Raw genomic sequence first — 15,098 nt, 5'->3', positions numbered from 1 at the left:
GTGTGCCATCTCAATGTGAAGCCTTTCAACAAGTGCCCATTATGTGGCGAAGCGTGGCATTCTGCCTTTGTCTGAGCAAGGTTCCAACGGTTGCATGTTCCTGAGCGAAGTGAAGCTTTTTTTAATTAATGCCGGAATTGCCTAAAAACCTGGCCGCTGGGCCCGAAACTGTGAGAAAGGGACATGTCATCACTGCCAGGAGAAGCACCACTCTCTGCTACACGGTGCGTTTTCAAGATCCTCCGTTCCTTAATCGCAAAGTAACCCTCAGACAGATAACCGACGACAGCCACAATTCAAGCCACCAAACCCGAGCCAACAGACACAGAATGCTAGCGACACGTCATTTACTCACTCGCATGAACAAAACACTCAATCATTAGCCATAAATACAACCACGTCCACCACACAAACACACGTTGCACTGCCCATCACGCCCACACAGAATATTCTGCTGTCGACCGCTCTTGTGACAGTGAAAGATCGTCATGGAAACTCCATGCTAGCACGAGCGCTTCTAGACTCGTGTTCTCAGCACTGCTTAATGACGAAAGAGTTCTCTACCAGACTAAATTTCGTCACATTGCCAGCATCGCTTTCCGTCCAGGGAATCGGGTCTTCTGGTAGTAGGTCAACAAAGTTGGTGAATGCAGTAGTATGTTCGAGATTGGAGTGCATTTCACCATTTGTTCAGGAGATGCAGTTCTATGTTCTGCCAAGATTAACTGTGTCGCTTCCCACGGCAAGCTGTAATCCCAGCGGATGGGATCTCCCTGAGTCAGCATTCCTTGCTGATCCTCGATTCTATGAACCAGGTCCTGTAGACATTATTATTGGAGCGGAGTACTATTTGGACCTTCTACGCAGCGAGAAACACAAGGCAACTGAAAATGGACCAACGTTGCAAGATACCGAATTCGGTTGGGTCGTCTCGGGTACCGTCCCCGAACGTCTACCAGTGGAACACTCTTCACCGGAGATTACTCTTGTCTGCTCCACTTTCGACCTTCAAGAGCAGCTTACGAAATTCTGGGATTTGGAAACATGCCGTAGTGTGAGTACACAGTCTTTGGAAGAATCGTCGTGCGAAGAATTCTTCAACCATACGACCGTCAGGGATGAGAACGGTAGATTTATCGTGACGTTGCCAAAAAAAGAGAATGTGATTGCCTGCTTAGGTCATTCGGAGGCTATTGCGATTAGGCGAATGATAGGAATGGAATGACGATTTTCCGCAAATCTTGAGCTGAAAACAATGTATTTCGATTTCATTCGCGAATATTTAGCTCTTGGTCACATGAGGGAAGTAACAGTTGAAACTGAAGAAGCAGAAGTCAAGCGATACTTCCTACAGCATCATGCTGTTCTGAAACCTGACAGTACAACAACAAAACTACGTGTGGTTTTTGACGGCTCCTGTCAGACTTCGTCTCAACGATGCCTTGATGGTCGGCCCCGTCGTACAGGATGATCTGACCAGCATTTGTCTACGATTCCGTACACACCGTATTGCCATCAACGCCGATATTGCTAAAATGTACCGTATGATAAAAGTTCAGCCTCAGGATCAACCATTACAGAGCATCAAGTGGAGATTTGATCCATCAGAGGCCTTTCGTACGTATGAATTGACCACCGTGACGTACGGCACTCGTCACACCCGGTAGCATCCAGAGTAATCAAGAATGACTTCTACGTAGACGATATGCTCACCGGAGTGGACACTGTAGAAGAAGGACAGCAGTTGGTGAAAGAAGTCATCGAGCTATCAATCGGCGGGTTTCATGCTGCGGAAGTGGAATTCGAACAGCACGGAACTCCTTGAAGTAATTCCGCAAATGCTGAGGGATGAGCGTTCCACATTGACCCTTGATAATTCCGAAACTTCAATCAAAACGCTGGGATTAGTGTGGCAACCTAGCACAGATATGTTTCGATTTTCATTTCCTTCATTCAACTGGACAGCTGTAATCACGAAGCGCATTGTTGTCTCCGATGTTTCCCGTTTGTTTGATCCACTTGGCTTGGTGGGACCAGTCATCATCCATGCCAAGATATTTATTCAAGGACTGTGGAAACAGAGTTGCGGTTGGGATGAACCGCTTAATCTGGAGCTTCAGAATCAATGGCAAGAATTCAGACGCAACCTAGCGGGGCTAGAGAATCTCACTGTTCCCCGATGGATAGGAACCGGCACTCACATTATTACTAACGAATTTCATGGTTTCTGTGATGCATCAAACAAAGCATACGGCGCCTGTTTATACATTCGAACAATCTCCGAAACGGGGGAGGTGTGTGTGAGGTTGTTAACGGCAAAATCTCGAGTTGCTCCGCTTGATAACCTGAAAAAAGGAAACAAACGGCTCTCCACTCCACGGATGGAGCTCACCTGTTCGAAAAGGTTGCGAGTAGTATAATCATTCACGTAAAGTGCTACTTCTGGACTGATTCTGCCATCGTTAAATACTGGATCTCATCGTCACCGTCAAGATGGAAGCAGTTTGTGGCTAATAGAGTTTCGGAGATTCAGCACATCACGAAGAATGGCATTTGGAACCACGTACAAGGCCTGGAAAACCCAGCGGATATTATATCAAGAGGAATGATTCCATCACACCTGCAATACGAATCACTTTGGTTCAGTGGGCCACATTGGCTCAGGTCAGAAGAGTGCAATTGGCCTTCAGTCAGTTGACCCTCTGCTACCGAGTAGATCGGATCGTTTGTTCTTCGCTCTTGAAGCTACCGTAGTTTCAGCACACAAAGTTGTTGTTTATCCCATACAATGGAAACAGTTCCTCCATCAGCCAAAATAATTAGGACATATCCTAAAACGGCTATAGCACCGTATATTGTGTATATTCGACGGGTTGAATGCCCAATCAATGTGTTTGATATTGCTGATTTGTTAAACAGCAAATACAAGTCTATAAAATCGAAGAGAAGCTAACGACTTATTGCAGTTCTCATCTTTACGTTCATCATACCATCTCTATGCACCAGCCCAACGTGTTGAGATCGATGGAGTGATTTATTGCCAACATGTAGACCCCGCCGAGATTAGACGAACCGGTTTTGGTGTTTATAAAAATAAAAATATACCATCTGCATTCATATCGAACGTTCGCTGCCTCACAAAGGGCCCAAGCGATATTTGTGAAAACAAAGCCTTACCGGCTATTAGACCTCTTCATGTTTTCAAAAAGTATCAAAAATTCAACGAGTCAGCTCAGCATCACAATTCTTATGCTAAAATAAGTCTCCTGCCAAATTTTCAGCTAATTCGGATAAAATTTCGAGGTGGCTCAAGTCGATTTAGTGTTTTTGGGCTATTTTCAATTTTGGAAAAAAATCTAACAAGAGATATATACGTCGAAAACTATCGCAGCAACATCTATACGGAAGCTTTTGGTGTGTTCTACAAGTCTTGTGAACATTGCGATTTGTTCCGTTCACGTTTTGTCCATGTTAAAGTGATTTTTAAGCTTTTAAGTGCATAAAAATACTGTTTCCCCCAAAAGTCGTTGATCTACAAAATTAATGAGTTTATGACAAATAATTGTTAATTTTATATATTATTATTCCTCTTTTTTCCCTGGAAATTTGAGTAATATAATTAACCATGTGCGATTTACCGTTAAATTCTTAAAAATCAGAAGATTAACATTTGACATAAATTTGCACGTTATGATTTCTTCAAGCAAGTTGTTCGAACAAAACATAAATCGAATCATATGATATTTGATGCTTACAACAAACGACTTCCAAATTTTGTTAATTTCACCATATGTCTGCATACTTTTAACATTGAGTGCATCGTAGTAACAAGTGAAATCGAAGCTCTTTGTTTGAACAACTTGTTTGACAAATGTTCAGCTTCTGATTTTTAAGAATTTAACGGTAAATCGCACATAAGCAATTATATTACTCAAATTTCCAGGGAAAAAAGAGGAATAATAATATAATAAATTAACAATCATTTGTCATAAACTCATTAATTTTGTAGAACAACGACTTTTGGGGGAGACAGTATTTTTATGCACTTAAAAGCTTAAAAATCACTTTAACATGGACAAAACGTGAACGGAACAATTCGCAATGTTCACAAGACATGTAGAACACACCAAAAGCTTTCGTATAGATGTTGTTGCGATAGTTTTTGACGTTTATATCTCTTGTTAGATTTTTTCCAAAATTGAAAATAGCCCAAAAACACTAAATCGACTTGAGCCACCTCGAAATTTTATCCGAATTAGCTGAAAATTTGACAGGAGACTTATTTTAGCATAAGAATTGTGATGCTGAGCTGACCGGTTGAATTTTTGATACTTTTTGAAAACATGAAGAGGTCTAATACGTATTACTTTTGCCACTACAGTCCTACCGGACTACCTACAGATACGAAATGTGTTATTGCCAGTACGCTTGTTTTATCACAAGCCAATGCTATGTGCTCTCTGCAAACAATATGGACACACAGCACGATTCTGTTGCAACAGAATGTATTGTCTTAAGTGTGGAAGTAATCATACCGACGAATCGTGTTCAATCCGTTCCACCGAATGTTTTAAATGTAAAACGGAACATGCACTCCTCCAAGACTGTCCAGTGCTTCAGAAGAAGCATGAGAAATTTCTGACTAGTCAACGGAAAATTCGGAAAACAATGTATGCCAATCTCATGGAGAAATTCTCTTCGCGTAAGCAGCATTCGCCGGAGCATCATCATGGAAATCTCATCAATGAATCAAGTTCTACTCAGCCACGCACCAGCAGGAAAGCAAGCAAAAGCAAAAAAACTACTTCTATTTCTGCTAAATATAAACCAATTTGTTCTATTTCATTTTTAGTTGAATTTATCTCTAAAACATTTGTTAAGGATACCATGGTTAAAAAAATAATCACTGCATTTCTCCCAGTTATTAGTCAATATTGGGAAAGCCTAATTGTAAAGTTTCCTCCTTTAAAACAGTTCATTACAGCAACCTGAAATATGATTATTATTAATTATTATGTAAGCATTCACTCTGTAAATTATGATATCGGCCCCGTAAAACTTCACGGTGACTGGGCCTTAATAAACGAACCAAATGAAAAAAAAAAAATTGGCCTTCAGCCAATCAAATCAGTGAAGATGAAATGGACCCAGTGGATCTCGAGGCCAGGAACACATCCGTGGCATTTCCAGCGAATATATCAAGTGATCTGTTCAGTCTCCGGTCCTCATACAATGACCTACAACGTCTTACTGCTTGGGTGCTCAGATTTCGGCACAATGCGCGTCAGGCCAACCGTAGCAACCGACTTCAAGGAACTCTTTCGAAGACCGAACTTGATGAGGCTATGAAAGTGTTGATTAGGCTCTCCCAGCGTGAAAGCTTTCCCCACGAACTAGCGGATCTTTCGAACGGTCATGATGTAAGACAATCATCGAGACTCAAAGCCCTGAATCCACAACTTGATGAGGGAATACTATGTGTTGGTGGGCGGCTCAATAATGCACCTATAGCCGCTCGGCGAAAGCACCCTTATATTCTGGATCACCGTCATCCGTTCGCTTACATCGTAGTTGCATACTATTGTGTGGGGCGAGACAGCCCTGTTGTATACCACTCTATAAGTTATGCTGCTTATGCCGTCTTGGTGTTGGTGACGAGCAAGCAGCCAAGCATCGTTCTTAGAGATGTCGTAAAATCCCGATTAATCGATTAGTTACTAATCGATTACTCTTGATTCTTGTCGATTATTGAATCGATTAATCATTGTATAGTAATCGATTCAAAATTAATCGATTATCACAACGATGAATCGATTAATCGAAATAATCAATTAATTTTCGACATCCTTATGATGTCGTAAAATTCTGATTAATCGATTAGTAACTAATCGATTACTCACGATTCCTCTCGATTATTGAATCGATTAATCGTAGGGTAATAATCGATTCAAAATTAATCGATTATCACAACGATGAATCGATTATTCGAAGTAATCGATTAATTTGCGACATCTCTAATCGTTCTTCCTCATTCAGAGTCCAACAGTGATCCGAGTAAGGCGATACCTTCGCCGAGTGCAATAATGCGCAATGGGTGATTTCCTGGCGCAGCAGCAAGCTACACATTTGGCGACAGTGGCAGGTTTTACTGCTCATTTTTTTCAAGTGGAATAATGTTAAAACTAATGTGCCTGATAAAAATACTGCGTCATGGAAATCACTCACTGCGCAATCTCAGAAGAAAAGGTAAATTCCTGAACCAAGAAGGATGTTTGCTTTTTGCAGTGTTTACGTGGGGACCGGTGCTCCAAATTGGGAGAGACGCGGTTGCGAGAGTAAGTAAAACGGAGAAGATTAGAAATTGTTTGCGTGTCTTGAGTACCGCAATGGCGTTTGGCAAAAAAAAAAAAGATGAAATGATTGGCGAGTTTTGAGGACCGCAATGGCGAGTTTGGAGGACCGCCAAGAAAAGATGAATTGTTTTGCGAGTTTTGAGGACCGCAATGGCGTGTTTGGAGGACCGCCAAGAAAAGATGAAATGATTGGCGAGTTTTGAGGACCGCAATGGCGAGTTTGGAGGACCGCCAAGAAAAGATTAATTGTTTTGCGAGTTTTGAGGACCGCAATGGCGTATTTGGAGGACCGCCAAGAAAAGATGAAATGATTGGCGAGTTTTGAGGACCGCAATGGCGAGTTTGGAGGACCGCCAAGAAAAGATTAATTGTTTTGCGAGTTTTGAGGACCGCAGTGGATGGCGTGTTTGGAGGACCGCCAAGAAAAAATGAATTGTTTCGCGTGTTTTGAGGACCGCAATGGCGAATTTGGAGGACCGCCAAGTAAAGATGAAATGTTTTGCGAGTTTTGAGGACCGCAATGGCGTGTTTGGAGGACCGCCAAGAAAAGTTGAAATGACTGGCGAGTTTTGAGGACCGCAATAACGTGTTTAGAGGACCGCCAAATGAAGATGGAATGATTTGCGAGTTTTGAGGACCGCAATGGCGTGTTTGGAGCACCGCCTAGTAAAGATGATTTTCTTTGCGGGTTTTGAGGGCCGCTATGACATGTTGGGAAGACCATCAAGTAGAGATGAAATCATTTGCGTATTTTAAGAATTGCTGTGGTATGTTTGGAGAGCCGCCAAGTAAAGATGAAAGAATTTGCGTGTTTTAGTACCGCAATGGTGTGTTCAGTGAACAGCCAAGTGAAGTAAAAATGATTAGCGTCGTCGAGTCAAGTACAAGACACTGAAGACGATCACACAGTTGTAGTCGAAATACGTATCTGCAAAGATATCGAAATAATTGGTGGAATTAAATGGAGTTACTTAACTCGTCTTAGATGGTTGATGATTAGCGTGTTTTATGGACCATAATAAGCCATTTTATGAGACAGATGCGAACAGCTGATCGAAATTTTGAGTGGAGGGCTCGGTCTTTGTTTTGGTAAATTTGCATGTAAACCATCATCATTTCGTCATCATCATCATCATTTCATTTCATTTTCGCGAATGTTCCTTGTAAAATGTAAATATTAGTATTTGGTCTTCTGTCATTTGAGCTTTCTATAAAATGGCTTATGGCGTATTGCTAAGCTTGCTAAGTGAAGCTTGAATGATTTGCGTGTGAAAGAACTGAAATGTCGTGTTATGTGGACCGCCAAGAAAAGTTGAGATTTTTTACGTGTTTTGAGAACCGTAATGGCGTATTGGAAAGACCGCCAAGTAAAGTTGGAATGATATGCGAGTTATGATGAAAACCAGATAAATTGACTAGCTGAAGGTTTGCGAGTGGGAACACAGTTCAAAGCATGTTGTGGGCGATTTGAAAGGTCCGTTCATAGTTGAAATGGTTTGATGACGAAAAACACAGTGGTGTGTTAAAAGCACTAGAAAACACAAAGCAAGTTTCTGAGGAAACAACAATGGGGCGTTGATCCTAAAGTATCATGCTATGTTTTAACCGAGGTTTTGACAAGGCAAGTAATTTGATCATTTCAGTAAAATTCATTTGACTTGCCAAAGGTTGAACATGTTCAACTTTCTTTTCGTGCAAGTGAGTTGAACGGAGGAGTTTAGATGTTCAAGTCAAGCGACTTACTCAATTCACTTGCGTAATCTAAGCTTAGTTCAAGATTACCAATGACTCACCTGGTCACGTATCAAATATCTAGTTTACCCCAGCCTAGCAGCAAAAGTACTAGTACCATAAGTGCCAAATCGATGTTGGTGATAAAACAAAACACACACTACAACATAATGCATAATAATCTGCCAAATTCAGCTTATTGTAGCATGGTTCTACTGAACCACCGAATAAAAAAATGCGAATTAAAAAAAACTGTAAAGGCACGTTGTAAAAAAGTAATATTGAAGTTGTGGATGCCGCAATGACGCTTTTGAAGAGCCTTGATTTCAAATTGCAAAATAAAGTAATGTTTATCAATTGTGATATCCCATCTATGGCTCTGCATTTCAACTTCGTATTCTATAAGCAGTGGCAATCCTACGTTTTTGCTCACAAGGCTAACTAGAGACCCCAACTTGGTGCAGCTAATATCGAATGTCAGGAATAATATTGAATGTATCTCCAACCATGGTGGTTAAATAATACCCAGATCCCTGCCCAGATCCTAATATTGAAGTCCCAATGTTTTGGAAAACTTGCTCGCAAATTGGAAGAAATGTATTATGCTTGAGTTTGAATTCATGCGAAATCACGATGTTTCGCTTCAAAAGCGAATAGAATTAGTCGAGGTTCTTGTCTTATGAGAAGAACACTGCATTAACAACTGAGCATGATAACCTTACATGTCGTAGTTGCTATTCCGTGTTTTACCAGAACAATCGCAATTGCATAGAGAGCCAATGGCTAGGGCATGGGATTTGCACTGAGCACCTCAATGTGCTCAGTTCAAAAGCTCTAGGGGGGTTAACAAACGGCGCTGGCCACGTCCTTTCGGGCTACCGTACATGTAAAGGAATTGATAAAAGATGCAGTCACTCGCCACATTGTAAACCAAGAACATGCACTCGCCACGAGAATATTATTGGAATCTAGGGGATAGGTTCTATGGAAGAGGCTCATCTTGATTAACAGGTTGCAATGGATGCCAAAAACGAGCTTTCTTTCGCTCTTTTCGATTTCTTACAGTTACGGCTAGAATTAGTCAAGTTGTAGATAAAGAATAGAAGATGGAACCGGTATTCTGTCTATTTCTAATCGAGTGCTAAAACATGAGAAATATATGAAGAGAAAAAAGTAGGAGAATTGAACTTGGGATTGATCCCACGTATAGCTGCGTATAAGGCAGAAGTAATTATCATATGATTACCTTCCCTTGCATGTTATGAGCACACTACAGAATAGAATACTAAAAATAAATCTGTATCGTTTTGTTATGTTCGTTTGCTATGGCATTTAATGCACGAATGTGAACTTTTGGATAAACTAACAAGATTAGTTAAGGCGACACGAACGCTTTCGATCTTTTCGGGAACATTCAGAGAGTTACGCTCTGGTATGGAATAACTCTATTAGTATGATTTGTATAAGGACCGTTTAGCAAAGTCGGAATTGGTACTTTGACACGGAACGACAAGATAGAGGAAACCTGCTACAGTCATGACCACCTGGAAAACGATGTACATGACAGGAAAAGACATAAAAAAGACAATGTAGCTGCACCATGAGTTTGCATCGATGGTGATCAGTCTTGTCTTGAAATGTATTTATCATTCAGATACAGTTTCATATAAAAAAAAGAATTTGATATTTCGCTAGCTCTGATGCTCCCTAAAATATCGTGTCAAATTTGATCAGTACTCGGAATATGGCACATATAGTGAGTGAATTTTTAGAGAATGTGCGTGTGATTGAATAACGGAAAAAAAGAGCGGATAATAAATGCAGAATTTGCTTATCTGCTATATGTGGCCTATAATATTGCTTGTGTAAGGAATGAAGGCTTTTTAACGAATGCGAAGATGCGCAAAATAGTGGTGTACTGCTAGCGTGTTTTGTCGATGCGAGATAGCTGGTGTTTATGCCATCATAGCATGCAAGATATAGGCTAGAAACCCAACTTCGGACGAAGTGCGCTAGATTCTCATGAAATTGCACTAAAAAACGCATCATTTAGTTTGACAGATCAAACTCCGAGAGAAAGTTCGTTTCAGAAGAAGTTCGGAGCTGAAACTAGGGCGGTTATTGTGTTCGCGTACTTTGTTTGACTGCAGATCTACGAAATCAATACCAGCGACGACAGATCCAGTCAATTTATTTGTTTCGCGGGTGACATGGACATTGTCGGCCGAACATTTGCAAAGGCGGCAGAACTGTACACCTATCTGAAACGTGAAGCAACAAAAGTTGGACTGGTGGTGAATGCATCGTAGACGAAGTACATGCTTGTGGGCGGAACCGAGTGCGACAGGGCCCGCCTGGGAAGCAGTGTTACGATAGACGGGGATACCTTCGAGGTGGTCTAAGTATTCGTCTACCTTGGATCCTTGCTAACGGCTGATAACAATGTTAGTCGTGAAATACGAAGGCGTATCATCTGTGGAAGTTGGGCCTAATACGGACTCCAGAAGAAACTGCGGTCAAAAAATATTCACCACCGCACCACCATGTGACATGTACAAGACGCTGATAAGACCGGTAGTCCTCTACGGACATGAAACATGGACAATGCTCGAGGAGGACTTGCAAGCACTCGGATTATTCGAGAGACGGGTGCTTAGGACCATCTTTGACGGTGTGCAAGAAGACGTTGTGTGGCGGCGAAGAATGAACCACGAGCTCGCCCAGCTCTACGGCAAACCCAGTATCCAGAAGGTAGCTAAAGCCGCAAGGGTACGATGGCAGGACATGTTGCAAGAATGCCAGACAGCAACCCTGTAAAGATGGTGTTCGCTTCCGATCCGGCAAGAATGAGACGGCGTGGAGCACAGCGGCGAGGTGGGCAGACCAGGTGCAGGCCTCAAACCGTGTATTGTAGCGTCAAATTGTTGATTCAGTGTTGTCTGTTTAGATGTAAACTGAATAAATGAAATGAATGAACCAGCGACGAAATTCGGAGACGCATCTGTAGGGATTGAGACGGGTATGGTAAATGACATAAACCGAATAAAGGGCATATATATTAGCCATTAGCATTAGCCCTAGATGGGAAAGTGACAGATGAGAGAGTGGAATATTTGGTAGGAGGTCGTGGTGTTGAGTTGATGTGCTTCGCTCAGCAGCTGGAGATTGACGCGCCAAAATTGTAGTAGAAAATCGTACTTACAACCACCTACAAAGTGCGATGGCCCTCTATGGGTTGAAGACCAGGAAGACCAACGTACAAATTGAATCTTGGAGCATATGAATGAGGCGAATGAACAACCGTTGGAGGAAACTTCATCTATTCAAACCGGAAATATCTGTTGGTTGCATAAATATAAGACAATATTCCGTAGAAAATGGTTTTCGATTTCCTTGCCCTTTGAATGGTGCCTTCGGCAAATAAATCTTTATAGTGGTATTTTTACCGAGTGTTTAATTAAATATAAGCTCAATAATACATTTACAATAAAAAAGAAAACCAAGGACAAGTTATAATTGCAAGAGACTAATAAAAAAATCCGGAGAGAAAGGGGGATGTGTGGGGCGAGACAGCCCTGTTGTATACCACTCTATAAGTTATGCTGCTTATGCCGTCTTGGTGTTGGTGACGAGCAAGCAGCCAAGCATCGTTCTTCCTCATTCAGAGTCCAACAGTGATCCGAGTAAGGCGATACCTTCGCCGAGTGCAATAATGCGCAATGGGTGATTTCCTGGCGCAGCAGCAAGCTACACAACTATCACCGACAGATGTTGCATGGTGGTCAGCAGCTGACCATTGCGTCCATTCGAGAACGTTTCTGGCCCACCAACATTCGCAATCTCGTGCGGAAAGTGATTCACGAATATGTACCTTGCTTTAGAGCGAAACCACGGATTCAAGATCAACTTATGGCTGACCTCCCAACGGAGAGAGTCACTCCTTGTCCACCATTTCTACGAGTTGGAGTTGACTATTGCGGACCGTTCAATGTTGCATACCATCACCGCCGCAATCGTCCTACAAAGGTCTTCGTTGCTGTTTACATTTGCTTAGTCACCAAGGCTGTGCACTTGGAGCTAGCTGCAGATCTCTCCGCTCAAGGCTTCATCGCAACATTGAAGCGATTTACTGCCCGGCGTGGCGAACCAGAAATAATTATGTGCGACAATGGCCGCAATTTTGTCGGTGCGAGACGTCGCCTCGAGGAACTACATAGGTTGTTCAGTGATCAGCAGTTCCAATCAACCGTGACCAGACACTCCACAGACGAGCAGATTGTCTTTCGTTTCATTCCACCACGTTCGCCCAACTTTGGTGGATTGTGGGAGTCGGCTGTCAAGTCTTTCAAGCTGTTGCTTAAACGAACGATTGGCTTGCGAACACTTCTTTATGACGAGATGAATACAATACTGGCACAAGCAGAAGCCGTTTTAAACTCGAGACCGCTGACTGCGCTCAGTAATGATCCGGACGACTTCGAAGCATTAACTCCAGGTCACTTTCTAATTCAGCGAACCCTCACGGCTATTCCGGAACCTGATCTAGATGGTATTCCCGAGAATCGCCTTACAGCCTATCAAACGGCTCAGCGGCACATCCAACAACTGTGGAAGAAATGGTCAAAATTATATCTTTCGGATCTTCACAACCGGACAAGGTGGACTATTAGACGGAATAACACCGTTGTAGGGACTATGGTGGTCCTGAAAGAAGAAGAACAACCTCCTTTGAAGTGGAAACTGGGTCGTGTGATTGATATTCACAGTGGTGGAGACGGGCATGTAAGAGTTGTTACCGTCAAGACAAAGGACGGCAGCTACCGCAGAGCAATCTCGAAGGTCTGTGTATTACCAATTCGGGACAACATTTTGACATTAAATGGGGAAAACTAGGACTCCCCCACCAGCGGAGGTCGATTATTCTCGGCCTCCGCATACCAGTTAAGTTTTTCCAAAAAGTAATTGCTCATCTTTTCTCAGTAATGTTTGCCCCTGGTTCCATTTTGTCTGAACCATTCTCCAGCCCAGCAGAAATATCCCTAGTCAGTTGAGGTAACACGTCCGATTTCGGTGATGGTCAATGGTTGCATGTGTATTGGAAATCGTCCATGCATGTTTATTCAGCATCGTCAAACCAGCACTTAAGCGTTCGTATAATCTGGAAGTCATTCGTGATCTACGTTTCATCGTTTGAGGTAGAGGCATCTGTTCTTCACGCACTTCGAATGACCACCATCAGCCAACAGACTGAACAATAATGAGAGGGATCCTAATGCCACCCGGCATTCATCACCTACGGAGGCCATGGAGGGCCTCCGTTCCAGGGAAGTCGTTTTTTGTTTTGATTAAAAGGATTAAAAAGCACCCTCTCATATTTTCCAGCAACCATTTGTACTTCTTTGTCCACACCAAAATAGTCACAGCAAGGATAAACGGATGTCACCGCTTTTCCGAGGGATTACACGACGCTTAAGTCCCGCCACATGTCGACTGGTATTTTAATATACTGTCCAGAATTATCATCTCATCGTTCCAGTCCGAAGTCGTCAACTTGGTCACAATTCATCAATCCGATCCATTATTCTTCATCATTGAACTCTGCAAGTCAAAATAAGAAATTAGCACCACCCGACGTAGGATATCATTGCCAACCGGCAATTGCGGAGGCCGCTATGGCCTCCGATCCAGGCAAGTCGCTTCAGTATTTGATTATAAAGGTAAAAAAGCACCCCTTCATTTCTTTCAGCGACTCGGCCTGTATCAATCGTGGAAGGATTCAACCGAACAGCTAGCTAAAAACTCACGAAACCAATGGAAACTTGCACTTACCGGTGAAGATCGTAGCATCCAATGCATAAGCATATGCGATATTTCGAAAAATTTCGTATCAGGTGGTTCGAAACGAAATTCCGCGGAATTTCGCGGAATTTGAGCATGGCGAAATCACATTTCTTGATTTCGTTTCGTTTCGTAAAATTACAAAAATTACGCTAGATAAAACTAGCTTCTAACGAAATTTAACGGAATTCCGCGGAATTTCGAAACAAATTTAAACTTAAACCATTCTTTATATTATCAAAAAAATTTGGCTGCGCCGCTTGTACAATATGAATGCGGAATTGATCGTGTTGCTGCTGGTCATGGGACGGCAGCTAGTCCGGGAGAACGCAAAATGAAAAAAAAATCTACCTAGCGTAGCAGAAATTTGTTTAACCAGTGTACCGTCAAGTCGCCATTAACCGTGCATTTTAGGCAATTAAGCAAATCTTAGAGCTTTCCAAATAATTTAAATTGAAAATTATACTCTTGAACACCGTCACGAAACTTAAATAATTGTTTTAATTCGAATAAAAATCGAAAACTATCTGTTTTTGGTAAGATAGATGGTTGTAGATAATTTTTCAGTGATATATTAGAGTAACCTTTCGCCGTGTTAGGGCACCATTCACCGTGTGGGTAGGTACCCATTCACCGTGCATAAGAACTTTTCATTTATATTAATTAAAATATGAATTTAAACACTGATTTTAAAATGTTATTCGTGTTTTTCATTTAGTTAAACATAAACATGTGAAGTTTATATACATAAATGACATAATCAAAAGAATTATATTGGAGATGCAGAAATTAATGCTCATTAACGTCACGTAACTCTTATGACCAACAAGTCATACCCGGAAAACCATTGCTTCTGCTCAACCTGTACAAAATAATGGCGGTATCATTCATAGTACTCACGATTTCGATGACCGGTGAATAGACACAGTTATTTTCTGGGGGATCCATTCGCCGTGCATTTTTATTTGGTTGAGAATGAAGTGTTACCAACATTTTCGGCTTAATTTTATACGTAAAATAAAAAACACTTCAATTGCATGGATATTAAGAGGTAAAGAACAATAAAACATTCACTTTTTCCACTGATATTGGGCGAGCGCAGATTATACTTGATGGTTGAAACAAAGGTGGAATCAGACAGCCGCAGGATGTTAACAAATTCTAACGTCAAAACAG

At 41.8% G+C, this 15,098-nt stretch overlaps 2 protein-coding genes across 2 annotated transcripts; both read left to right on the top strand.

Moving 5' to 3' along the window:
- The first annotated feature begins 697 nt into the window (after positions 1-697).
- LOC134206020 (uncharacterized) lies at positions 698-1,225 on the top strand. The gene has a single exon (XM_062681707.1). It carries the CDS (start codon positions 698-700, stop codon positions 1,223-1,225), a length of 528 nt encoding a protein of 175 aa, XP_062537691.1.
- A 10,627-nt stretch (positions 1,226-11,852) lies between these two features.
- Positions 11,853-12,977, top strand: LOC134206018 (uncharacterized). Its single transcript, XM_062681706.1, has one exon. The coding sequence runs from the start codon at positions 11,853-11,855 to the stop codon at positions 12,975-12,977; it is 1,125 nt and encodes a 374-aa protein (XP_062537690.1).
- Positions 12,978-15,098: the final 2,121 nt, after the last annotated feature.

Source organism: Armigeres subalbatus, chromosome 1, assembly GCF_024139115.2.
Source record: "Armigeres subalbatus isolate Guangzhou_Male chromosome 1, GZ_Asu_2, whole genome shotgun sequence".
Lineage (NCBI taxonomy): Eukaryota > Metazoa > Arthropoda > Insecta > Diptera > Culicidae > Armigeres > Armigeres subalbatus.
Note: the sequence above shows the minus strand (reverse complement) of the source record. Positions and strands in the feature narration are given on the sequence as shown.

What these genes read in the sequence shown, in the direction of transcription:
- LOC134206020 (XM_062681707.1), top strand. Translation starts at nt 698, where the DNA reads ATGCAGTTCTATGTTCTGCCAAGATTAACTGTGTCGCTTCCCACGGCA.
- LOC134206018 (XM_062681706.1), top strand. Translation starts at nt 11,853, where the DNA reads ATGTTGCATGGTGGTCAGCAGCTGACCATTGCGTCCATTCGAGAACGT.